Here is a 26,792-nt window from a genome sequence, read left to right on the forward strand (position 1 = left end):
AAAGCCCCGGAATGATATTAAGGACGGCATTTGTTCCCTCTTGAAACGCCGAACATACCCCGGTGTGTGGAGCTGAATATACAATGGCGTCTCATTTTGTTTACAAGCGACAGATTCCTTTATTTTTGTATTCGCTGCATTTGTCATCAAAATAAAACCATGCGCGGGGCTTAGAGTGAGGCAATAGATTATACATTTAGCCTGGCGGTAGTGAAGTAAGAGAAAGAACTCAAGAGAAGATGAAAACACAGGCACTGAAAATATGTGAGATGTCATGGGACATCGTCTGCTTGTGCAAGTCATGTCCATACTTGTCATCTCACACATCTCAGCAGAGTTCGGAGAGCTCTTCAGGTGCTATGCTGGGGCTGTATTTAAGCGTTTTTTTAAAATTTATAATAATCATTACTTAGAATGTTTCTAAGCATTGGATTTTGATAACCTTGTCTAATCAAAGTTTCAACTTTGCAATAATGAAAATAAAGTTAGTTTTTAAAATCAATGAATATCTACTTTAAGAGGTACTTTGGGGGAGAGAGGTTGTCAATGGTCGAGGGTGGACAGCCCCATCGAAATTCTGTGGCCCCTGCTTATAAAAAAATTAAAAAGTTACACGGAAATAAACTCTAATGGATGGAGATAATACTGCTAAAGGAGAACAAACTCCAGTACGTAAATCACATTATCATGATTATTAATATGCTTAATTTGTCATTTCACCTTCAATATAAAAATATCGATATACATTTTATAACATAGTCCCATTCACTGAATTTCAAGTCAGTGTTTTTTTTTTCTTCTTCTCAAGGCGTTGCAAGAAGCGGCCCTCTGTTGACCTGCTCTCTTGGAGGTTCTGATCCGCATCCTTTCTTCTTGGCGTAACCCATGTCTCTAAAGGCTTCTTTGATCTCGAAGAGAATGTTGGCATTGTCCAGTTCGTCCTCCTCCTCCTCGATGCACTCCGGTTTGGGTTCTTCTTTGTGAAGGGTAAAGGTCATCCAAGTTGACCTGTTTCGCTTGACCGTAGCAACGCGGCTCTGGGGCTCGTACCCTGGAGCTGTGGCGGTGATGGTGTAGAGACCGGGCATCAGGAGACGCCAGAAATCACCGTCAATAGCTGTAAGGTAATCAAGAAAATGAAATAGAAATGTTGAAGAAACGTGTAGGCTGTTTTATGGTGCTTTCGACTGAAATAATTCGTTGTTATACAGTGAAGGCGTATCAGGACAATTACCCCCTAGGCAATCACCCCCCCGGAAAATTACCCCCCGGAAAACTACCCCCCAAGGACAATTACCCCCTGGAAATTTACCCCCCGGAGAATTACCCCCCGAGGACAATTACCCCCCAAGGACAATTACCCCCCGGAAAATTACCCCCGGAGAATTACCCCCCGAGGACAATTACCCCCCAAGGACAATTACCCCCCCGGAAAATTACCCCCCGGAGAATTACCCCCCGAGGACAACTATCCCCGAAGACAATTACCCCCGAGGACAATTACCCCGAGGACAACTACCCCCGAGGACAATTACCACCCGAGGACAACTACCCCCCGAGGACAATTACCCCCCCCCCCCCCTCGACACCATTACCGCGGCCCGAGGACAATCACACCCAGGGAATTTGTAACACTGTGACGTATAATGCGAGCTCCTCTTCAAATTGCTATTTAGAGAAAATGTCATGAACTTTCATTTTCTTAGTTATTTATGACGGAATAGATTTGTTTCGTACAGGGGTTGTGTATAAATTATATTTATATTCGTAGCTCACATTCAAAGCCCTCGTACCCATCTGCCAAATTTTTTTGCTTGACGTACATGTATCCTCCTAGGAGGAGATTTCACCCACCCCTCTCGCTCTGTATCCATTCCACCTTTGTGAAGTTTGACTTAATATGCCACGTGTATTGAATCAAATTCAATTGCCAGAAGACGCATGTATAAAATCGAATTCAATTGCCAGAAGACGCATGTATCAAATCAAAGTACGGAATTTACATTTCTTAGAAATTTAACAATACATTGCGCGCAGATGAGTACGCGTTAATACAGCTAGTCTCTCCAAAAATGGCCCAACAAAGAAATTAGGATGTAAGATATCATTATTTATGCATCCTCTGTAACTTTTCTAATCAGCTGATCGTATATTTGTCTTTGTATGTATAATGGGCCCTCATCCATGATCTATTCCAAAATTAAGGTTCTCTTCATGTTTATAAATGTAATGTAATATATATATATATATATATATATATATTTCTGTTGTCATGGGGAACTAAAATATGTTTTCTTGTACTGTAATTTATTTTGAAATAAAAGTTAAATATATGGTATGTACGGTGCCATATTAAAAGAAAATAAGTATCCGCACTTGGGTACATTCATCTCAATGATTTTGTAATTCCAGAGCAGCGTTTTTTCAACTGGGGTGCCGCAAGAGAATGTTAGTTACATGACAATTTTTTTGGCAAACGTTGATTTTGTGAAAAACAAATATCAGAAACGGGTAGAGTATTTATTTTCATGAGAAAATAAAATGTAAACAAATAATAAAATGTCTTTCTTCCTTGCTCATTGACAATATTTTGCGAATTTATATCTTTTATTCGACATCACATTGTTACCACACTCATCACAATTATAAACATGATGAATCAAGGCAACGAGAGGCGCGAATATCCTCATATTCGTGTATCAAGGTCATGACCGAGTATTTCACTTTATATTCGTGTACATTCGGCGGTGAGGCGCCCGCATACCTTAAATCTGTGCTAGTGTGTTGATTACAACATTATGTTTTACCATTTTGAAAATGTCTTGTCCTTGTTTTTCTTGCTCGTTCACTAAATCAAGAAACAAATGTGCCCATACGTTTGTACATAGCACTTGACGAGTGCCAGAGTGATGCAAAATAAATAGTTTGTGAAGAATTTAAGATTGGGCGAAACTTTTCATTTCTTAAGAGGGCATCGTGTCGAACAAAAAGATGAAATAACGCTGCACAAGAGAAATCCTTCGTAGAAAACAGCAACCACAGTGTTGTTGCATAGATTATAGTTAAAGAAAAATGTGTAGTAATGAGGAAGATCACGCGCAAGTATTTGAACGAATGTGGGTTCATGCACGGGATTTTATGGGCTCGTAGCCTTCACAGCATCTCTCAACGTGACAGATCGTCTTTTGCTATTGAATCCTGATTGTCCCCGGGGGGGGGGGGGGGGTAATTGTCCTCGGGGGTAGTTGTCCGGGGGTAATTTTCCGGGGGGTAATTGTCCTTGGGGGGTAATTGTCCTCGGGGGGTAATTCTCCGGGGGGTAATTCTCCGGGGGGTAATTGTCCTTGGGGGGTAGTTTTCCGGGGGGTAACTTTCCGGGGGGTGATTGCCCAGGGGGTAATTGTCCTAGAACCCGGTGAAGGGTTTCGTCATGATGAACAACAAAAAATATATAAGATGAATATCTTTTTAAATGTAGAAATGTGTACATCAAGTATCTTTGATCGGAATTTCCACAATCATGTATGTATTATAAATAGCTGATATTAATTAATAAGTAAGCCACTAACAAAGGGGAAAATGCATACTGTACAGGAATCTCTACAACTAAAATTGAACAAGCAAACAAAGAAATTCGTGACTATTATAGTATTGTATCCACAGTTATTGTCAAGTCTACAAGATATCTAATTTGTCGCAAAAATGAAAAGAAATGAATAAATAAATGTAGAGCGTCATCAGGGTATTATCTCCTTTCCAGCACAGAATGAAGACGTCAAACGCCCTCACCGTTAGAATCCCTAGAAAGGGTCGGTACCGTAAACTGACAATTGGCCAGCGTCACCTTCCCGCTTCCCCCTTTCTATTGCCTTCCTCCCGACTGGCCAAAAGAATGCAGTAGCCCCCGTCCTCCAATATATCACCTTCCGGATACACTACTGATTAATAAAGGCACTGACTGGTTCTGTCCGATTTTATTTCGTTTGGGTTGAAAGTTTCCAAATTTACTGACTAAAACGGAAAATGTAAGCAATAATACCGAGGAAAATCTTGATGAAAAACAAAGAGACGATTAATGTTTGACATGTCATTAATCAACCTGTCAACACTTAGGGTTCTGGGTGATTGATATTAGCATTCTATCCGGTCACTGAAAAAAAAATCTTCCTTTTTCATGATAGACACCGCAGGCTGATATAGTTAGCAGCCCACAAGCGGTAGAGCTAATTAATTCATTAGCGGACGTCTAGCAGGTCTTTGTACGAAGGCCACTTGTTGACAGTCATTAGACAGACATCGCAGATGAGAGATTAATTGAGTCAATTTGACCACCTCACCCTTTTAAAACCAACATGAAGGCCTAAAATTATGTGCCCAATAAGACATCCCAGCATTGTTCGAAACATTTTCGGTGATATGCGCACCCAACAAAAAATGTCACGATTGCTCATACGTCTTACCAAAACAACCACCATGCACCCACAAAAGAAATAACAACGACACGAATGGAAAAGGGTTACATCCCTACTTGGAGTCAAAAGGATGTTAACTCATATACTTTAACAACGAGTTAATGCCCTTCTGTCTCCGAACAGAGACCTTTCAGTGATCACGGTGATATGATTTATCTTTTTTTTTTTGTTCTTTGAATTATTATGAAATTAATAAATGTCGTTTCCACTGTGGTTCGCCGTCTGCATTTAACTGAACGGTTACCCTTACATTTGAAATGATAGCTCACACCCAACCCCCTCCCTTCAAAAGGGTTTTAAACCAAAAGCTTCTTATAAAAACAAAACAAAACTGTTCATAATTTGATGTTTGGCATAATAGTGCGGTATGGTATGTAATCCCGTAGGATTTTTGTGCCAAAGCTCATTTGTTTTTGCTGTTTTGGCTCCAAAAGGGTCCCAATTGGCCCAAAATGATGGGGTTCAAATTTTCAGACCCCTCCTTCATTTCCATGGGGGTCCCTTATTGGGCGCAAAAATGGCTCATATAACGCGCAATAGGGAAATTTGGTGTCTTCGGGAAAATTTGAACCCCATCAATTTCTGATAGCTTGGACCCCAATGAATCCAAAAATGCAAAAAAAAAATCTTTGGCACAAAAATCCTACGGGAGCTGTTTCAGTGACATACCGTGCCACACTATAACACATATTTTTGCGGACCAACACACATCATCACTTTAAAAAATGCCCTTATATCAGTTTGGCTTTTCTATCTGTCGCAAGACGGGGGGAGGGGGATGACTATAGGAAACGGGAAGACGACTAAAAAGCATTATGTGTATCTCCTTTTAATTCACTGCCCTACATGATTTTCTTCAACCCTCTGTTAACACTCAATCGCACGGTACAGATACAACGGAAAATTCGATTAGCCGGCACGCTCAATCAAATATGATTCCAACCCCACGAGTGCTGTCCCCGGTTAGGAACCGGTGTCGGTGAGTCATCTCGGATCACATGACTGTGTCGAATCATGGACCTACTACTTCGAAGTAGGTCCATGGTCGAATACATCTGGGACGTCTGGGTAAGGAGACGGAGCATCATAATTATTCTCTTTTCTTTTACTCAAGGTATTAAACGAATAACCTGCTGAGACATATTATTCATGTTTGGTTTTCCAAATAAGGAAGAATTTCAAAGAAGGGACGAATAGTTGCCAAAGTGGTACTACAGAAATGTTTACGGGTCTCCTAACTTTTTTAATTCATAGATTAGTGAGTGTAGCCCCATACACTCACTGTTACAGTCGATAAACCCACGTGTCATACATTCCATTTGACAAATCTCACGGAGGATATTATTTTACTCTAATCTGGCACTTTTTAACCAGAAACATATATTTACTGGTAATGGAAAACTCTCCTTCATTAACTTTTGCTTCCTGAGGTATTGTGGCCACATTTGGTTTCTTTCATATTTTGAAGGAGGGAGGGTGGTGGCTAAGTTTTTTATTGCCAGTTCTCCAATTCCCCCAACGCTCTCATCCTACGCAGTATCCTACGCTTTATCCTGAGCCTTGACTTTACAAAAAAACAAAAGACCAAACAACTTTCATTTTTATGTGATCTCCAATTTCCCACCTAATAAAAACACATTGCAGGAAAGCGGTTTGACTGAACTGGCAATTATTCAAGAAACATGTTTCCTCTGGTTTCAATTTCACCCATTATATCCTTTGGGTTGATGGAACTTCCCAAATGACATTACTTCGAGCATGTATCTCTCTCAAATCTGATGACAATGATCTGCCACATTTTTTGTAAAGGGGGAAATAATGAGTGGGCACAAGCGGAAAATAACCCCTATTCAAACAAGCTGTTCGAATTTTATTTTAATTCTAACCGGCATTCCTTTCTTTGAGATTTTCGTATTTGTGAACACGTGATGCTTTCATCTTTTAGACATCAATAACATTTCCTGCTCGATTGGAAGGACCTCATAAAAGGCAACATATGCTGACGAACTATGAATGAAGAATTATCTTTACAAAAATACGCCCACCTCTCACTTTTTGGTGAAATTCAACTTTGAATGAGACTTATAAATCGCTCCGTCTGGTCTGTTCTATTGCATGGAAAAGAAATATGGACATTAACAAAGACTAAGGAAAAGAAAAGCGCATGATTTGAAAAGTGGGTGTACAGGGGAAATATTGAGAATAAAAAGATTTTAAAACTAACAGATAGATATTGCATATACAAGATCTCAACAACTATCCTGATAGGAATGGTTAAAGAAAGAAAGGCAAATACGTTTACCACATTAAAAGACATCAGAGTCTCTTAAAAGATTTGTTGGTAGGGTAGGGGAGAAGATATCAGACCCCGGTATCAGACCAAGAAAGAAATCAAGAACTAACTGAGGGGGGGGGGGGGAGGGAGGGGGGCATAAAGACCTGGAGTGGAAGGACACTGCTTATATACGAGAATGGTAGACAACAGAGATGTGTGTAAAGACAGTGTGCAATCAACCTCCGAGATGGGAGAAGATACCTTGAGAGATAAATGTTGGATCCTTCGGTTCTACGACGATAAACCGGCGATAAACCGGCAGGGGAGACCCAGAAAGACGTAAACTCTATGTGAAACGTCATTCTAGCCCCAAATAGACGACTAACATGGAAACTAACACGTCTGGAGGAATATTGCGAAGAGATTCCACAGTGTTTAAAGACTACTACAGTCAAGCGACCACCTGTTTACAAAGACCACACTTGTTGTTTCCCATAAAAATGATTTCTCATTGAAACATGTACTATACGCACTGTATGCACATATTGTCTACAAAGACCACCTGCATATAAAGACCACTTGTTCTTGTCTCTCGTGGGTCTTTATAGACAGGTTTCACTGTATTAGTTTTCTAAAGCAACAGACGACCGTGATGACGATGTATACCTGTTGTGATGTCATGATTTATGGCTGGTCCGGTGACTTTGACAATGGCATCTGGAATCGGCTGTTCCTTGGTGTCGGTTACCCTCCCTTTGATACCTATGTGTACCTGAAATAAAAGAGAATATTTTTTTAGAAATTGTTAATAAGAGCTAATTTCATCATTCATTTTCAAGGGTTCTGTAATTGTGTATGATTAGATTCTTCACAAATTGCCTCATCTAATAATATGATTCAAAAAATTCACTCAATATTGCAATACCGATATTTGACCCTATTATCCGAGCCTTTATAATTTTTGGAGTACCCCTCCCCTTCTCGAAACTTAAAAAAGCTAATTATAGTATAATTCTGTGCTATAATATTAAGATTCAGTATACTGAGATAGTTTACAATCCACTTCATGTGAAACATGGCTCATATTAAAAGTGCAATGCTCTTTGAAAATGTCATGTGAACTTTTTGTCGCTTAAAAAATTCATGTTGATACCCGAGCTCAAGAAATCAATTTATTTATTGTCAAATATTTTGCATTCTTTTCAGTTGGAAACCATGGCAACGAGCCGTTGATAAAGACCAAACTGCGTCATTTTTCAATTCAAGCGAAAGTAATTGGTTTATATTTCTTTTTTTTTCAATTGATTTCTCTGTACGTCTTGATAAGGAAGATATGTTATTCAAAAACTCCTCCCATGCATGTGTGTATGCCCTTTCTATACACGATCAATTTTCTATAGAATTATATTAGAATGAAATCAAAAGTAGTCGGAATATGTCAAAAACTGCAGGTGTAGGCCGCTTTTCATTTTTTTTTTCTTTCGTCCTGATAAGAAAACATTTTACTTTCTAGACGATCCTGCATGCATCCTCTTTCCAATTCAAGCTATTCTATGAATTAACGAAAATAAGGATCATTAGGTCTATGACTATGAGTAAGCCTTGCCCTTTGGAATTAAAGAAGGAAAAGAGGCAAAACTTTATGGAATTCAATTTTCCTATTAACTTCCCCATTTCTTTCCTTTTTATCCATTGAACTAAAAATAGAATAAATGTGAAAATAAAGCAATTTAATTCATTTAAACATGCATGTTACAAAAGAGTAATATGATTTTCTATCAAACTATGTGATTATAACTAACTGTCATTTAACGATGCTTATTAAAAGTATTGTCCTAATGGCTACCAGTCTAGAAAGTGTGTGTGTGTGTGGGGGGGGGGGGTGCGTGTCTGTAATGGTGGGCGCGCGCGTGTGTGTGTGTCTGAGTTTTTCCTATATTATTTATTTTGTTCGATTCGTATTATTCGATTATTCGGTAGAAACAAGTCCCTTTAGCATTGTAACTCATCCCATCAAAAAAAATATATAATTTCCAATATTTTGACATAACTGATCCCCTCCTGGAAAACATCTGTTTACACCCTTAAAAAGCGGATCATAATTATACATCAATTTATTACACAGGAGATACGCTTAATCAAAATGACCTTTATTATTAATTCCAAAAAGAGTAAATAAGGGTATTTTGAGAGGGGCACTTTAATCAGGGTGTAATGAATCAGCTGAAAAATGGCAGATGGCAAGGCCTTCGTCGAGTCTCGACTTCCCTGATCGACGGAAGTCGAGCTCATCATCATCGAGACGGATGACGATGAGGAAGACGAGGAAGTAGAAGCAGACAAAAGGTATGATTGGGCAGAATAGAGAGACAAAGTAAAACTCTCGAGCTTGGAGAGAAAGCCTATTATAAATACATGAATGATCATCCACCATGCATGTCTACGGGGAATATTTGAGATTTATAACAGGTTTTGGAAGAATGTCAAAATTGGACTGGTGACTGACAACAGAACGTTTAACCCATGTTATGAAATAGCATAAACATTTTGTAATCACTGTTAATTCAGCATTCTGGTAGGATTATTCCTTGCAATGCACTGTGCCTGATTACGGCTGCCGGAGCTAAAGCTAGTGTAATACTTTCCCAAAGCTCTTTGGAAGCGCATAGAGACGTTAACGTGATATGCGCTATACAGGAACCGAACATTATTCCGAGACATTAATCCGTGTTTGCATTAATTGTTATAAATAATCTTCATGACATGTCTATTGTTCTGCGTTATTCATTAACTTTTTCTTTCTATCTGTTACACTTACAGGAATTTCCAGTAAAGAAAAAAAACACACTGAAGAGTGATAACTGTTAAGTAAAGTAGTAATGCATCTTCATTTAGGAAGGTGTGTTTAATGATGTCACAATGAGGGGGGGGGGGTCATATTTCTAGATAAATGAAATGCAAGATAACAAGTTCCTAGATTGCTTCTAGTGGGGGAGGGGGAAAAGGGTGAAGGAAGGGGTCATACTACCTCATTACATTACGATGCCCTACCCTCTCCTTTTCATCTTCCTCTATCTACCTTTCTCTCCCCCCCCCCCCCCACCACCATTCGATCGGGGACACGTGCCCCTGTCCCCTTCAGCCACGCCCTTGTTTCTTACCCTTTCCATGAATCCGATGAGTGCCTCTTTGTTGTCATCCCAGATCCTTGATAGCCTGTTCGCTGGGGGAAACTTCAGACATCCGATCTCTACCGTGATCTCAAAACAATTGGTTGCCAGGTAGTTATAATCCTGCATACCTAAGAAGAAGAAATAAAAGGAAGGAACAAGGTGAGAACATGGGCATGCCGTAAACTAATAAACGTTCGGTATCTTTCGGTGATCAAACGCTGAAGTTGTGAGAATGAAGGGCGGAAATATATTTTGCTCGAAAATTAGAATATTTCAGTACAATGCTGCATAAATTTTCCTTTTCCGTAGTCATGTGCTGCTTTTATAAAACTGTACATGCTCACAAAGATGTTGATGCACAACATTTCGATACTAGTATTCTAAGTATTCTATATTTTTCATAAAATCATATACACTTTAGATCGAATGCAAACGTATAGTTCACTACGAAATAGTTGCAACAATAATATATTTGAATGTGATATATCTTAAATTGTCCTACAGTATGTTGTGTGTTTCGATAAGAATGTTGTGGCAACTAAAATAACATGGTTCGACAGCTCGTGATGCTTTTAGTCAATTTCGTCATTCCTTCCGAAGTGAAAGCATAATGAGAGAGGGAAAGAAATTCGGGGTGGGGGTAACAGAGGGGTGGGAGTGATAGAGGGGAGATTATAGAAAGAACTAGAGAGAGAGGAAGAGAGTGGGAGAGAGAAAGAGAGAGAGAGAGAGAAAGAGAGAGAGAGAGAGATAGAGAGAGATATGGGGAGAGGGAGTAACAAGATGATAAAGAGGATAGAAAGATAAATATTTAGGTATTTAGGAAAGAGGGAAGGGGAATAAGCCAAAGGAAAGAAAAGATGGAAGCTGAGAGGTCAAGAAAGAACGAGAACATGAGGGAGAGAGGGAGAGAGAGAGAGAGAGATAGAGAGGGAGAGAGAGAGAGAGGGAGAGGGAGAGAGGGGATGTGGGACAGGAAAGAGAACAAAATAATATAGAGATAACCAAGGGACGGATAGAGGGAGAGTAGGGTTAGGAGGAATCGGATAGAGGATTTGACAGAAAGCGGTGAGAAAGAGGAACACAGAAAAGGAAGGTGGAGCGATACAAAGAAAGAGAGGAAGATGGTAAGAAAAGGAAGTCGAGGTATGGAGGACAGAGAGAGAGAGAGAGAGAGAGAGAGAGAGAGAGAGCAGGGAGATACTAGGCAAAACTCCCTAGAGAGAGTCAGAAACGAAGACAGAAAATAACGATAGAAAAATATCCAGGGAAAGGAAAGGGAAATGGGGTGTATCGTATTGATTGATTTTTATGATTATGGTCACATGATGTTAAAAGGTTACATGTTGAAAGTACCAAACTTTAAATGAGGTCAGAATGGAATGTAAAGAAAGAGGTTAAAGGAGTCGCGCGTCATTACCTCCTCTCTTATCCGTTCAATTTCCATTTCCTTCAATTCCTCCTCCTCCCCCTCACACTCTTTCCCTATCGCCCAGTCCCCCCTCCCCCTCCCTCCCTCCATCCCCCTCTCTCTCTCTCTCTCTCTCTCTCTCTCTCTCGCGCGGGTAACAGTCGGGTTTCAAAATCACTGACTGCATGCGGTGGACTATTTGTCAAGCCTTCAAAAGCTATATCTATGGCATTTTTTTTCTGTAATTGTGAAGACAACACAGAGTTTGTATACCCCAGTAACACCCACACCAGACCGAACAAAAAACTTATATTGTCACAATTTTGTTTGTCATTTAGTCAATGTAGGGTCGGATTTATGCTGATTCTGTTGTCTTTTGGATTACACGACCACTAGAGATATCATAATTATATCAATTACTCCATACATAATCTATGTTCATACTATTTTTTTTGGATTCCAGATTCTGCTGCCTAAAAAATAGAGCAGAAAACGGGTCAGTTTACGAGTGTGACTGGAGCACTTCCCTGGCAGCTGCACGGCCACGCATCCGTACAACTGGAGTAGCCTAGAGGCGTAGACGCATAAAGCCTCATTACTAACGGCTAATTTCTTCTACTGACAGATTTATTCCGACCACAAATATATTTTTGTCGTCAACGGATGATGATTATGTTTTTATGGGGATGGTTGATGGTGCAATGGAATGATTTCATTTTTGCTTTATATCCTGTACGATTATTGTATAAGTTTCACCGCCTCTCGTCACGTATATCATGTGCATTACATCTGATTCTCTCTCTCTCTCTCTCTCTCTCTCTCTCTAATTCATTCTTTCTTTCTCTCCCTGAATTTCTCTCTTTCTCTCTCTTTCCCTCTCTCCCCCTCTCTCTCTCTTTCTCTTTCTCTCTCTTTCTTTGTCTCCCACTCTCTTTGTCTCTCTTTCTCTCTTTTCTAAATGTCAAAATCTTGAGAATAGGAAGTGCCGTTTACTTTGTATTTGGAAGATATTATCAATGATTTGAATGGAATTTAGTCGTTGTATCGAGTAAAGGTATATAGATTGTATAGGCTTTTTATTAGATAATATTGGTTTTATATTAGATAATATAAATATCAATTTTCAATGAATAAATTGATGAACGCGTTTAAAAAATTGATCTGTCTGACTCTTGCACCGTAGCCATGGTAATAAAACATATTTCTCGTTCGTGGTGGCGTAAAGTTCAGTCGAACAAAAATAAACCCCAACAAATTGTCTTCTTTAGGCAGCATTTCTGGCATCAATCAGTCCTCAAGAGTATGAATCATCACAGAATAGATCAACAACCTTTAAAATTCTTATTTGATGTTTACCATTCCAAAGCCGCATCCCCCATCTCAGCAACAACCTCTCACACAGCGAAGGCACACCCCTTCTCAATAGAAGATAATTATATCGACAACTACCATTCCGAAACCTCACCCCCCCCCCCCCCGCGCCTATAAGAGATCAAAAACTTCCAACACACTCACACCATGTACGCGATGCGTCCCGTTTAAAACTTACAAGCCACATCCCTCTACCCCACCCCCCCCCCCATCTCAATGTAAAACATACCACTAAACCTTTTCAAATGATGTTAGTGCCATCTAAAACAAAACTCCACCCCCTCTCCTTTCCTATGTCAATGCCCGTGTCAATGTATTATAGATCAATAACCTTTCACATATTTACTTAATAAAAGTTTCGAGCCCCGCCCCTCATCTAAATATGAAACAGACCAACAATCTTTAACATTCTTATATCAATTTAGTAATAACAGAACCCAGTGGCGTAACAAGGGTCCAGCCATTGAGGGGCGCTGGTTTCCGGGGGCACCCTTCTTACTCGGTGAATAAAAAACGGAGCTAGGTCCACTATAAAAGACCATTGAATAGTACATGGATGCAAAATTATCCTATATATCCCCTTTCTCGTCCCTTTCACTCTCTCCCTCTCCCTCTCACCTTCTTCTTCTTTCTTCTCTTCTCTTTTTCTTTTTGGGCATATTATCGGGGGCATGTAACCCATGTAAAGCCGCTGCTAGAGCCTTATACACCAAATCATAGATCAACATCCTTTAACCTCATTACATGATGTTAACCAGAGCAGTGCCCCATCCCCGTCTCAATAAAAAAAAACAATTATAGAAATTTTAATGCCTCGTATCCTAGAAAACATGATTCAATAATTTGTATGCATATGCATTTTATCAAAGTTTATCGTCCATGTCCGTTAGAGGAAATGGGTATGTAGCATTTATAACATGAAGCAGAGACAATCACTGCAATCCAACCCAGCCCCCCCCCACTCCCACTCTCCCCCCCCCCCCCAAAAAAAAAAAAAAAAAAAAATGTCCGTGATGATTTCCAGTGACAAAAGTAAAACCATATTCATCATCTCAATATCAATTATGTCTCATCTAAACGAAAACGGCGTTTAAAGACCCCCACAGTATCCTTTCGCATCGTATTTACCTTAATGAGAACAGGACAGGAAAAAAAATCGTACAATTCTTGTTGTTATGATAAATTACAGAGCCACCGCGTTTTGGCGTCATCTTACAGGGGTGGACCAATTTTAGACAACATGGGGGGGGGGGGTATATGGAGAGATTTGATATTGCTGTCAGTGCCTCTTTGTGACCTTTCCCTTCTTGCTACCCACGTCTCACTTTGTCACGGTCGTCTCTCGCCTCCAAGAGGACCCGGTCACTCACCCCTACTCGGACGCCCACCCCCTAGACCCAAGAGGACATCACCAAATTAGCTACAAATTGTGACCATGCTTTGTGAGAAAATACCCTTTCGCGGCACCTTGTTTCCTTTCCATCTTGAATGAACCAGTCAAAACATTCCCATTTACCACCGCCCCTATTCAGGTCTATGATTTTACTCACCATGTCTGACACTCTAATAAGTAATATTAATAAGAAAATTAGTAGACGAGGATCCCACAAGGGTGTAGAACTGACCCCCTTCCTCTTCCCCATGCTGATTGTGCTTAATTACAGACATGAACCTAATCGCAAGTCATTCATTTTATGTCAAAATTATCATTAATACCTTTCACAAGTCCGTCTCATATTATAATTCTTCTTTCAGAACAAAATCAGCTTCGAAATCCCTATCATGTCTGTATTATGTGTGTATCGGGATTTGCCATTTGCTTTCAGTTTTCTCACGAGTGATGTTCGAAACATGAAAATCCTAAGAAACGGAAATATCACGTGACTGTCTCATCTGTGATGGTAACAATCAGATACCTGTAGTACTTTGCAGATTATCCAGACCCATGCCGAACCATGCAAGTCCCTGCATTTTGTTTTCCTTTGTAAAATCATACGATTTTAATGAACTTAATACACAATTTAGTGCCTAATGAAACATTCTTTCGTTAGATACGGGATGATGAATACATTTGTAAAAGCATGTACGTTGTCATACTGCAATTGACAATATATGGCTCATACGGCCTCCTAGAGAGCAACCGATAATATACGACTTTTCAATTAAAGAAATTCACAGAAAATGTGAAAGATGAAATGTTTATGATGTAAACGTGATATATTAGAGAGGATTTAATCTTGTAAATCTGTCAAGTATGATGGATATTGGTCCGGATGAGATGGGTCGATGGAAGAGGGCCTCAGGCTAGTGGGGGGGGGGGGGGTTCTCACTTCTATCCTTAGTGATATCATGAGAGTACTTTAGTAAAAAAAAAAAAAAAAAAAAAAAACATGGAGGTATAACGGTAGAACGTTTTTATTTAAAACCCGTCTGTACTAGTTTGGCCAGAGGGGATTAGACCTCCCTGCAAAGTCACTGACAGGTCGTTTTATCATCAAGTCAGCTCTCAATTAACATAAGAAAAAGATAATCATGGGGGACCAACAGGCACCGATTAGGTATTGTTGGCTGTATAGAGGGCACAAGTAGCTATAAGTAGTGCGGTGGGGCTTCAAGGGAATCTGGTAAAAGATGACAGATAATTTGTGAGCTTCTTCAATCTTTGTATGTCAGTTAGGAAGAAAAATCAGGGAAGAAATGTCCCCTGAATAGGGACAGCTGAGAAAATACCAAATCCTCGAAATATGACGAGAAATGACTGAAAATTTGGAACAAACCCTCATACCAAATGTATGTATTTAGTCATAAAATCCCACTTCTGTGTGGAGTGCATGCGATCTTTAGTAAACCAAGTCATTTTTTTTCTTCATTTGATTATTCAATGCATAGTTCTCAAATGTTTCAATATGTAACCACCCCGTGGCAGAGGACGGGTTTAAATGGTAGAGTCATGGAGATATAAAACTGTTCAATGCAGGCGCGTACGCAGGGGGGGGGGGGGGGGGGGGGGGGGGGGTTAATTTTTTTTTTTTTTTAAACAATGTACCAATGGCTGACCTAAAAAGGTTGACCTTCCCCCCCCCCCCTCCCACCGGAGCAAAATGTCAAATTTTCAAATTTCGAGACCAATTTTTTTTTAAATGTCCCCCCCCCCCCCCGCTTATTCAGCGGCTGGCTGAGTCGTTGCGAAATTTTCGGCCCGATTTAAGAATGTTAACCCCCCCCCCCTTGAAAAATTCCTGCGTACGCGCCTGGTTCCATGATCAGAGCATATGGACCTACTGATCAGAGTAGCCTAAATGAACAAAGTGAGCGACTGCTCGGTGCCACTGTTGTACATGCATCAAAATGTAATACTCAATGTTCTGCGCTGTATGTCTTTAAAGCATTTTGAAAGGGTACAAATATCGATGAATCCCCCCCCCCCCCCCCACTTCGTCTGAATGCCCGGGAAAATGACTCTAACCTGCATGGGTCTACTCCATCGTATATTTAGAATAAACCCACCGACAAATGGTTTTCTTATTCCCACAGGTTCAATACAGAAACGACTAGGTTCCATTAGGCAGTACGTGAAATGAGTAAAATATTTATTGATGCAAAGTACAAAGGCTACATGGGAATGCATCATCGGGCCAGGTTCGCAGTTACCATGGTGAAAGCGTTAGTATCCCTCCCCGGAGAGTGCCCAGACACATTAGAGGGTCTCGGAGAAAGAACATTGATGTTGTCAACGGAACCGAAGAGAGTTTCAGATTGTAATCAGACGGGAAGATGTTGCATGCAGGTAGCAAAATGTTTGATATTCTAACAAGAAACGCTTACTTGTGAAAGAACTGCTCGTGTGAGATTCCAATCTTTGACACATTAATAGACATGATGATTGTGATGTCATGCATTGGGGATTGTGACGTCATGCATTGGGGATCGCATGTCTGGGTCAAAGGGTAATTCTTTTTCAAACTTCTCATTTTGATTTTTGTCCCAAGTGAGACAAATTTTTGAAGTTTTAGTTCCACATTCTGACAAACGCTTCCGGGACTATAGGCAACATTTTGCAAGTACACACTTTATCATTGTCTGAATCAAGATTCAATATCGTTATCAATTTCCTTTATAGTGTGGATATAGGTATTATTGTTACAATATGAAACACACATACTTGTCAATCGTTAGCCTTGCAGGAGAGAAATAAGATCTACGTCGCCATCTCAGTCATCAACACTATCAACATCCCCACCACCACCCCATCATCATCATCATCATCTCCAACATCACCACCACCACCACCCCTACCACCACCATCAGCATCATCATCATCATCATCACCATTACCATCAACACCACCACCGCCGCCGCCGCCGCCACCACCATCATCATCATCACATCTTATAATAACATTACAGCGCTTAGGGTCATAGTATTCAGCGCTATATACATGATATAAATATTACTATTATTGATAATACGAATCTTACCTCCCCTGATCGAGTACCAATCCGCTCCGTTCGTGATGCCCCCTGCGAAGACCTCTGCACCCGTGTAGGGGCACGGTTCGGTCCTGGTGCTCATGAAGGCATGTTTGGTTGCGTAAGTCTGTGCCAAGTGCTTGAAGACGGCATCATCAGGACTGGCGGTGTAGAAGCTTCTCCTGCTCCTGCTGGTATCATACGGGTAGTTGGCTACCATCTCACCCTCGTGGAGGTTGGCTGATAGCACAAAGGGGTAGTCGCTTAGCCATCGTAGGACATTGGCTGTCTCTGGTTGGAGCTGATGATAAAACATTTTTTAAAATTGTATTATATAATACGATAACAAAGACTTTCCACAAAACAGCTCAAGAGAAATTACAATATCCTATAATATAATATCCCACAGATATGTTCGAATTAGGAAATGCCTAAGGCTATTGACATTAAAACAAAAAAAGTCTGCGTCTGATCAAACAATTACTATAGATTTATTTATTTAGCCTGGCTTGATATAATTTTCGATCCTCATTTGAAAAACAGTTCATCTACTGCATCACTTACCATTTTCAATCAATTCGGGCCATTTTGTCCTCTCGAAAAGCCATTTCATTAATTACGAGAATTCAAGACAATACTTTATCAAACTGTTTAGAAGTATCCTCTTTATTGATTGAATTCTTACACTGTAGACAATACATGAGTTTTATATTCATGGAAACTATAAACATGATAGCAAACAGGCAGAGATTTATATATTGAAAGACTTCTTCTGGACTCCTATTATGTGCGTATTTTTACTAAAAGTGGCGTAACAAATATTTTCAAATATTATGGCACGTTGTTCATTTTCTGAATAATCAAGAAAGTGTATATTACAAACTATGAGGATTATCCCTCTGTTTTGTCTCTTCTTTCCAGCTTCCTTAGGGGGTATAACGACCACAAAAACCCACTAACATTTCAAGTTTGTAATAATAGATGACTTTATCACCCAACAGCCCTATCCCTCTCGGCCAAACACTTACAAATCACGCGATCGCGCCTTTTTCTATTCGTCATTAACGCTCAACGAGCAATCACCTATCGTCAAAGTATTGACCTTTGGTAATATTTGTTTTGCCTTTGGCTGTGAAAAAAAAAGATCTGGCTAATATTCGATTTCGTTAGTCGTATTCTACACGTCTACGTTGCCACGGAAACTGAATATATACATCTGTATCTGACCTTTAATATTGATATTTTATAGTCTCTTCGTACACATAAGATGTATACAAGATTTCAATTTATGCGAATATAGGGATGACGCAATGTATAATATACAATATCGCTATTATTTACGTACATTTATATGAAGGGTTGTTGCCCCTAAATTTTTTAAGTTAATTCTGATTTTGTTTTCTTTTGTTTGCTTAGTTGCAACATATTCTCGTGATACGTCGTATCTGAACTCTGTTACATACATCTCACATAAAAAAAAAAATTCAGTTTACAGATTCGTATTTTTGTGTACTTGCAAAAATAAAATCTGAAAGTAACAATAAACATGTATGAAAAGAGAATTGAATATATCTTTGTTTGATAATACAACATTCTTTTAATAGGAAGACACGGAGACATAGCCATTTTGTTAATCAGAGCTTCGTCAGATTCTCAATCCGAGGAAAATTGGAGAGCAATGAGAAGAAACGAAAAGAAAGTCAACGATAATTTATTTAATATCAGTGTTACACATGGCGAGCAAATCAATGATGGTTTTAGGGCAGGTGGAAACAAAAAATCTTGACGGGTTTGAAGCGAACTACTTTTAAACACAGTTTAACACTTTCCCAAGATTTTTCTAGTATATAAATAGCATGCCTACAGCTTATGCCTATGAGTCGTGTAAACACGCAGATAATAGACGTGAGTTCATACGGGTCATGGTAACATATCTACTGGAATTTGGGAACACCTTTCTATAGTGTATGAGTCAATGGTCAATCCAAATTAAAGTGGGTGAATCACGGAGTATTTTCTGCTTAATTTCGTACTTTTCGCTCCTACCAGCTTTTAGTTACGTCAAATTTTTTGAAATATTGTCATTTAGAGGCGGGGTGATCAGCCTAAAGTCTGCATACAAATCCCCCTTATAATAACAAAAAAGCGTTAACAATGAAAAGTAAAATATTGAATATACTAACAATAATAATAATAACAATAATACATTTAATTTCCCAAAAAAATAACACCATGGGTCCCTTTTCTCGATTTATTTTGAAATGTAAAAATTTTAGTTGTTGCTGGCAGTGACGTAGCTAAAAGGTGGTAAAGAGAACAAAAAAGAAGACGATACGACCCCACCCATAACCTTCTCTTTACTCGATAGCCTTGTTCCCTCGCATTACATCTATTTAGTAGCCCGAGGCCGCAACACCCCCTCCCCTCCCTCTCCCCCGACCCGGTACCAATGCCTACTCAGTACATTGTAGGAGGACCATCTCTACGCCACTGTTTATTGACATAATACTGCAAAATGCTTGTTGAGATCCTACCTTTAAGAGATCTGACTTGAGTGGAATAAAGTGGTGATTTTTGCCGCTCAAACGCTCGCTCTCGTACGCCATGTTGTTGAGGTTGGGGAAGTTTCTGTTGAGGTCCTCTCCATTCGCATTCGACCGTCCATAGTACGGCAAGGAGAGTCCCTGTGAGAGAACAAAATATTTAAAGGAAAAGTTGAGTTCAGAGAAAAGGTGAAAATAATTAGTTAGGAAAGCCATTCTCTTTAGGTTAGTTTGGAAGAATACATCATATAGCAGAAAATGTCCCTCTACTAATGCCCTGATTTTCGAACATGACCTGATACAGCTGAAAAGTGTGGCCCAAACTCTCATATAAATTGTGTGCGATGTGGTGCATGTGACTCTCAGCTCGACGCAGTTGATTCAATTCATCTCATGTTGGTGATTTTAAAACCTCGCAGACTGTAGAGCCTACTACACTTTCCCCAGTGCCCCAAAACAGATTTCTTTGAATTATATTTGCATGACCAGAACTCCAGTATATCTTTAGACATTTAGGGTAATGATAATAGTAATGACAAACAACGCTACCATACAAAAATGCACAAATTAATTTTAAAAAACGCTTGAGACCAGTATCAAGTCTAATATAAAAACAATCGCTTAACAAAACTTAACTTTCGTCCAATTAGATTCAAGAGTTTACAGTCACAGTTTTGTTTGTTTTGTTCATTCCTGGATTCGCGTTGAATTGCAACTTTTTCTTGAAAGGAGTCGGACAAAAAGCTGGTAAACAATTATAATTACCTGAGATGAATTGAAGAGCTCGTAGGCTTCCTGAAAGCCGTCTGGATTCATCGAAAATAAGATATGTAACCTAGTCTCATTGACCAGTCGTTGTATTCGGAAGTCCTTTTTGTAGTATTGTATACAGAGGAATTCGGCAAAGTGGATGAGTAGTTCTCGACCGATTGGCTCGTTACCATGCATGTTTGCAATGTACTTCATCTCTGGTTCTCCTACAGAAACGAAAAGAAGAAAATACAATATCGTAATTAATTTTGTTAAATCATCATGATCGTGATAATAGAGCAAGCGATGGCGTTTGTATACAGTACTGTTATGTCGAATATTGTTTCGAAGTAACAAAAAGAATCATGGTTTGCATGTTGTCATTAGCCACTTTAAAGGCTGATTGTGCTGTGTTTTTTTAGTAACTATGGTTACATATGAAATTAAGGAACCGACTTTTGTCCACTAGTTGTCATCTGGTGGATGGCATTAATTGAATTCCTCCTTATTCTGCTATATTAAACGCTCAACATCCAGTTTCCCTAACAATTAACATGAGATAATCTTCAATGGCACACAAACGAAGGTGTTATAAGGATAGGATGGCCCTTTAATAATCAAGTCCGGTGGTGACTAAGTTTTGCCTACCTTAATTAGTTCTTCAAAACCAGGTAACATACACCTGTTACTTATGAAGCACTTGTTAACAGTCCAATTATAACCTACATCCCCTGACCCTTATCATGATCTATCTTTTTTCCTTCTTTTTCCCCCTTTCTCTCTCTCTCTCTCTCTCTCTCTCTCTCTCTCTCTCTATCTTGTTTTATGTAATGATAACTTGTCAAATCAAGTATTACAGGTGTTTCTTTCCGTGTTTGTTTTACTCTCTGTAATATACAGGAGTGGAAGTCGACATTTTAGGAATTCTTATTACTATTAGGGATCATTCGGAGTGGAAATACACTCCAAAGAATAGCTGAGTCCACTCTTAAAAGAGTTATTTAATCATTACTTTGGACTGGAATACTATAACTAGAGTGGAATAACCTCCAAAGGACGTAATCAACATCATAACTCTTTAAAAAGGCGGAATTTTAGTTCTCTGTATTAAGACTTTTCGATATTGCTCATGCACATGAAGCTTTCACTATGTATATATGTCATGAAATTTATTGCAAGTTAGTATGGCGTTTCGAATTTGTAAACGGCTTCATTTACAAATCTTTTATACTTTTATAAAAATCTACTCACAAAATCAACATTATTCCTATAATCTGTCCTTCTTCGATGATCTTTTTTGAACAGTGGTTTAACATGATAATCAAGAGATATGCCTACTATTTTACATGCATCATGTTCACGTCGAATGAATTCGTCGTTATTAGGCCTATATTCCTTTCACATCATCAAAGTAAAGTTCACTAGACGATCTTCTTTCGTTTGTTACATTTCTGTCAATAGCATTTCGAATGAATTGTTCTACAACTCGCAACCTGTTAATCCTCTAGCCATGGATATCCGTGCTCTAATGTTAACAACAACCACAACATAATGGGGGTGTTAATAATGAATGTCATAACTCGGAAAAGTCTAAAGGTTGAGACAAGGATCTTACTTCCATGTTTCCAAACGAAGGGGTTACCAAAGGGTTACCCACTTCCCCCGTGACCTTCAGATATTCATAGAGATACCTACAGCAGGTGGGACATTGATGACAATGCAGAATTAGCGGCTTCTCACCGAACACATCGGGACAACATCCTTGCAATATGATACATTTCCAACAACTTCCTGCTGGGTTCAGGAACAAGACCTTTGCAAGCAACCAGACTCTCTCAAGCATTACATCGAAGGAAGTTGCGGGATGTTTAACAACGAGGGCATGGAATTCAACCGAATCACACTCCCCCACCCCCCCCCCCCACCTCTGTAATGTCTCCCTCGATGCCCCTACTTGCGTCAAGCATGGACTAACAGTAACGTATGTGAACTTCAAAACAGATGAGGCGAGCTCCGATGGGGAATATATATGACGCGGCAAGGTGTGAGCCACATGGAGCTCATGAGTCTGTCTGTGTTTAATGCCTCACCTGTGACTGATCTGAGTTTCATTTTCCAGTGGCGTATTCAACATGAGGGGGGAGCCGCCCCCCCCCCCTCCCGTTTGACAGCCCAGAAAAAGAGAGAATAAATTGCAGTACTAAAATTGTACCCCTAAAACAGGGATACGCCCCCTCTGTTAATCAAAACGTCTGGATACGTCACTGCAAAATCGACACTACGTCATGAATAATGCAGATAATGATTCTCCACCCAGCTGGGAGCTTTGTCACTTGCTGAATCGTGCATGTTTTTTAATGTTAAGGAAAATAATCATTTCATGAAATTTGAGTCATGTGGTACACGTATGAAGATACCTATTCTACCAAAGGAACGTGCCATAATTGGGCCGCTATAATGAAATATTCGTTTTTAAGAAAAACCTTGGTGTTTTATGGGTAAGTGGCTACCTTATAGTTGGTCTGCCTTATTTCATCTTACAGATCAGTACACTGGGATTAAAAATATGATAACCAGTGGTTAGTAAAGTCATAGCAGTATACGTTATATTGAAGTAACACGGTTGTATATAATTCGTGATTCATTCAGGTTGAGAGGAGTTAGGGCGACCAATTATGGCTGGATTCGATCAAGGAAGGGTATAATGATGATGATTCATGACAGCTATATATCATTTCATCCTGTCAGCTCGGAATTGGCCTGCAAACCTCACCTGCAATAAGAGACAAAAAACTATAGCCTTCGCTGTGTTTTCCTCCATGTTTTTTTTCTAATTGTTAGACTTATGTAGCAGAGGAAGAGGGGGTGTAATAATGATGTAATCGGAGCTATTAATATATAGAGTTTGGCAAACCCGGTTCTAGTATTATGGCGAATACAGCTTTGTTGGGCTAGCACAGAACAAAAGAACATACGCCATGTTGAGACCAACTGAAATCAAGTTGGCCAAACTCTGTATATAAATGGCTCTGGATGAGATGATTTCCTTTTTTTCTAAAAGCCTTTGATATGATGATGCTGGAAATCATTTTATCCGACAGGGACTTACAACTTAATGAGCGTCGAATCTGAAGGAAGGGGTAATGAGAAATTATTGATGCCCATGCAAGTAAAGGCATTATACCGTATTGTTGTGGTTTCGAACCCTGGAGCTCCTGGTTCTAGAACGACTGCCATATAAACAAAAAGGCTGGCGCGTCTTGTAGAGGAATCGTTTTATCTTGTCCAAATAACGGTCTCCTTTCTATTTTATTTTTAAATTACATCGATTGTATGTCGTATTCTATCAATAGTACAACTCCCAACAGTATAACTTTCCTCGGACAACTATGAATCCCCTGCGTGACCCTAGGAACAATTAGCCTCTGGGCAACCACCGCTATACCTTGATAGGTTGTCTAAGGGTAGCCTGATGTTATGTTTTGTCCGGGCTTAGGAGTCAGGGGTTTAATATCATAGTGGTAGTTGTCCGGGGTACAACCCTTTCCATTCATGAACTTCATCTCATTAGGATTTTGATCTTTTGCGGTGAATGGGTGAACCGAGAGTTAATCATCCACTATACCACCTAGCAATGTCTCTAATAAACCAGTCAAGCCCGGTATAAAGACGGCAAGGGGTCTGTAGGAGACTGATCTACGAGGATCGTACGTGCTCGGATAAGACATAGTGGTTAACCTGATTATCACTGTGCGTGACTACTTGAAACCTGGTTAACCAGTTCTTCTGAGACAAGATGGATGACGTCATAGATGACGTTTACACCTCTTGACAGCTTCTATAAGTCATTTGTCAAGATCGGTTTCTTCAAGGAGTGGATTCGTTGTCTGCAGAGCAGAGAAGGTGGGGTCAAAACAAGTTCATCAAAATCAGAGACATCGTGAACGAAATCAGAAAGATGGTTACGCAGGAACTATTCCGTATCTCCCCTCTCTTTAACAGGTTTATGTTTTTTATTAGCTTAATATCTGAAAAGTATCGAACGATGATATATTTGATTCAAAGATATATTGCCTTTCATTGAAAATAAATAATTGTATTCTCATCAAGATCAGATGCAATTATGACAGATAAACTCGGATATTGTATCATTTATTAAAAATAAATCAAGGGTAAAATGTTCTCATGAATTTTGTTACTATCTTCATAGTTGTATTTTCATAGATGCATTGCCTTATATAGAAATATAGAATAGATAATTTTATTCTCATCAAGATCAGATGCAATTATGACGGATAAACTAGGATATATTGTATTTGTTTTAATCATTCATGGATTACCTTAGCTTCGAATTATTATGTTAGTTGTATTTTCATAAACTTTCAAGCTTAGGTATAAAGGTCTGAAATTTTGCCACGTCCATAACTGTATATTATTTGATAAATGGTCACTCAATAAAAAAGGTAAAAATCATCTGCCTTTGAAAGAACTATATATTATTAGTGACAATATATTCAAATTCATAGCGCGTAACAGTGTAAGTTTTCTCTGGATAGCCCCATTAGATAACATACATGTATAGTTGCATAATGCATTTTGTAATCAAATTGTAAATCTGAGTAAAATAATCGTCTGGCGATGCTGTCTGTCCGGCCAAAATTGAGATAATATGTGATAATTACCATCTCATTATATCGGTCTCCGATTGGTCACCCACATGGTGTAAACCGCACTCACATTCTAAAATGAACTGCTAATTAAATTAATTGTATTGATGCTGTAATTTGCTATGCCATGTTTAAAAGAGCGACAATTTCGCTGGTACAGACGCGGTGATAACGCAAGTGCTTACAATAATTGAAATTATTCTCAAACCCTCCCTCTTTCTTCTCCTCCTCCTCCTCCTCCTCTTCTTCTTTGTCTCCTTATCTATCATTCTTCTATCTATCTACCTATCTAATAATTATCTCTCTATCTCTTCCTTCTTTTTTAAAGCTCTTTGCCCCTGCTTTGTTCCCCCTCTCGCCTTCATCCTCTCGCCGCACCCTCTCGTTCTCACCCTCTTTCTCTCCCTCTCCCTCTCCCTCCCTCCAACTATTATCACTATCTCTCTCTGTCGTCACGGCCGTCTCGACAATTCTGTCGTTTCCATCTTCTTGATTCATTATTAAGTTATTAGTTTTGAGGGACTGAAGACGTACGGAACGGTTGAAAATATACCCTATATCAAAGAAGACGACTTCACCTTTGTGATGTAGAAGTATTGTTGTACCTGTCTAATAAATATTTTAGGGCACTGTGAACTGAATATCTGAGTTACGGTCTCCAGCGAAACAGTCGAGGGAACAACGTTGTGCCCTAATTGTAGTTCACTGGATATACACAGCTTGCATCAGTGTATCTCCCGAGACTCGCATTGAGCTGAAAACTCTCTCTCTCTCTGATCAAAGCAGAAGATTCTTAACACGCAACCATTATGTTGAAGATTGTAAGTTGCTATAAGTGGCAGAAAGTGGGTATCCAGGTCGTATACATTTTCTCCTAGATAATACTGGTGTACCCAGATTTGTTAATTAACTGATGGACGCATGTTGATGGTTTCTCAAACTGAATGCGTTACTGCATTATTTACCTGCGTGATAATTATCATTAGATATTGCTCAAAACGGTCTCTCTTAAAATGGTTAATAAAATCTGAGACAAATTTGATTTTAAAAACGATTTATCTGCCACAAAATCTCAAGAAAAGACAACATATCCTAAAGAAGAAAAAAAACGTTGATATACATGCCTATGAAGGCACTATCCGACATTCGGTTTATTTGAGGTTTAACTGGTTAAGTAGGGGTTAAATGTTCCCCCTGATTGATTCCCGGAGCGGAGATTATGTTTTGAGCCCTGGAGAACATGTAATGTAGAGTCAGAAGACACGTTTACACTGACGTATAGTATGAGGATCGTCTTTCAAGGTATTAAACCTTTTCAGTGTTAACCATATTGCAGAAACCTGAAGTAGATAGCTGAACCTCCATTATTGTGGTGATTCAATTCTGTTTTCGTTTGTTATTAGATAGTATAATTATTGTAAAGCATTTTATAAGAAGATTACCAAAACTTCTTGCATTTAAATAAATTCAACGAAATGTTAAAGTCGAATTCAGTGATCAAATATTGGTATTTTGTATAGTAGATCAACAGATTAAATCTCTCATTGAATGTATAAGCGAAAACTAAGATTTCAGAGCTATAATTAATTTCACGAACGTATCAGATAGTCTTATTTCATTTATTCCTATTATTGTTGTTCTCATAGCCATGAATAAGCGTC

At 39.2% G+C, this 26,792-nt stretch overlaps 1 protein-coding gene across 1 annotated transcript in view; it reads right to left on the bottom strand.

Annotated features, from left to right (window-relative positions):
• Positions 1–605: 605 nt before the first annotated feature.
• LOC115919038 (carboxypeptidase E-like) overlaps positions 606–26,792 on the bottom strand; it is a 51,736-nt gene continuing 25,549 nt past the window's right edge. The window contains exons 2-7 of the mRNA XM_030997647.1: positions 20,480–20,691; positions 19,706–19,855; positions 17,181–17,472; positions 9,909–10,048; positions 7,414–7,519; positions 606–1,117 (exon numbers count right to left, since the gene is read on the bottom strand). Of these exons, the coding sequence (XP_030853507.1) occupies positions 804–1,117; positions 7,414–7,519; positions 9,909–10,048; positions 17,181–17,472; positions 19,706–19,855; positions 20,480–20,691 (1,214 nt within the window). The 3' untranslated portion in view covers positions 606–803. The remainder of the gene's footprint in view (positions 1,118–7,413; positions 7,520–9,908; positions 10,049–17,180; positions 17,473–19,705; positions 19,856–20,479; positions 20,692–26,792) is intronic.

Source organism: Strongylocentrotus purpuratus, unplaced genomic scaffold (assembly GCF_000002235.5).
Source record: "Strongylocentrotus purpuratus isolate Spur 01 unplaced genomic scaffold, Spur_5.0 spur5_scaffold_4, whole genome shotgun sequence".
NCBI lineage: Eukaryota > Metazoa > Echinodermata > Echinoidea > Camarodonta > Strongylocentrotidae > Strongylocentrotus > Strongylocentrotus purpuratus.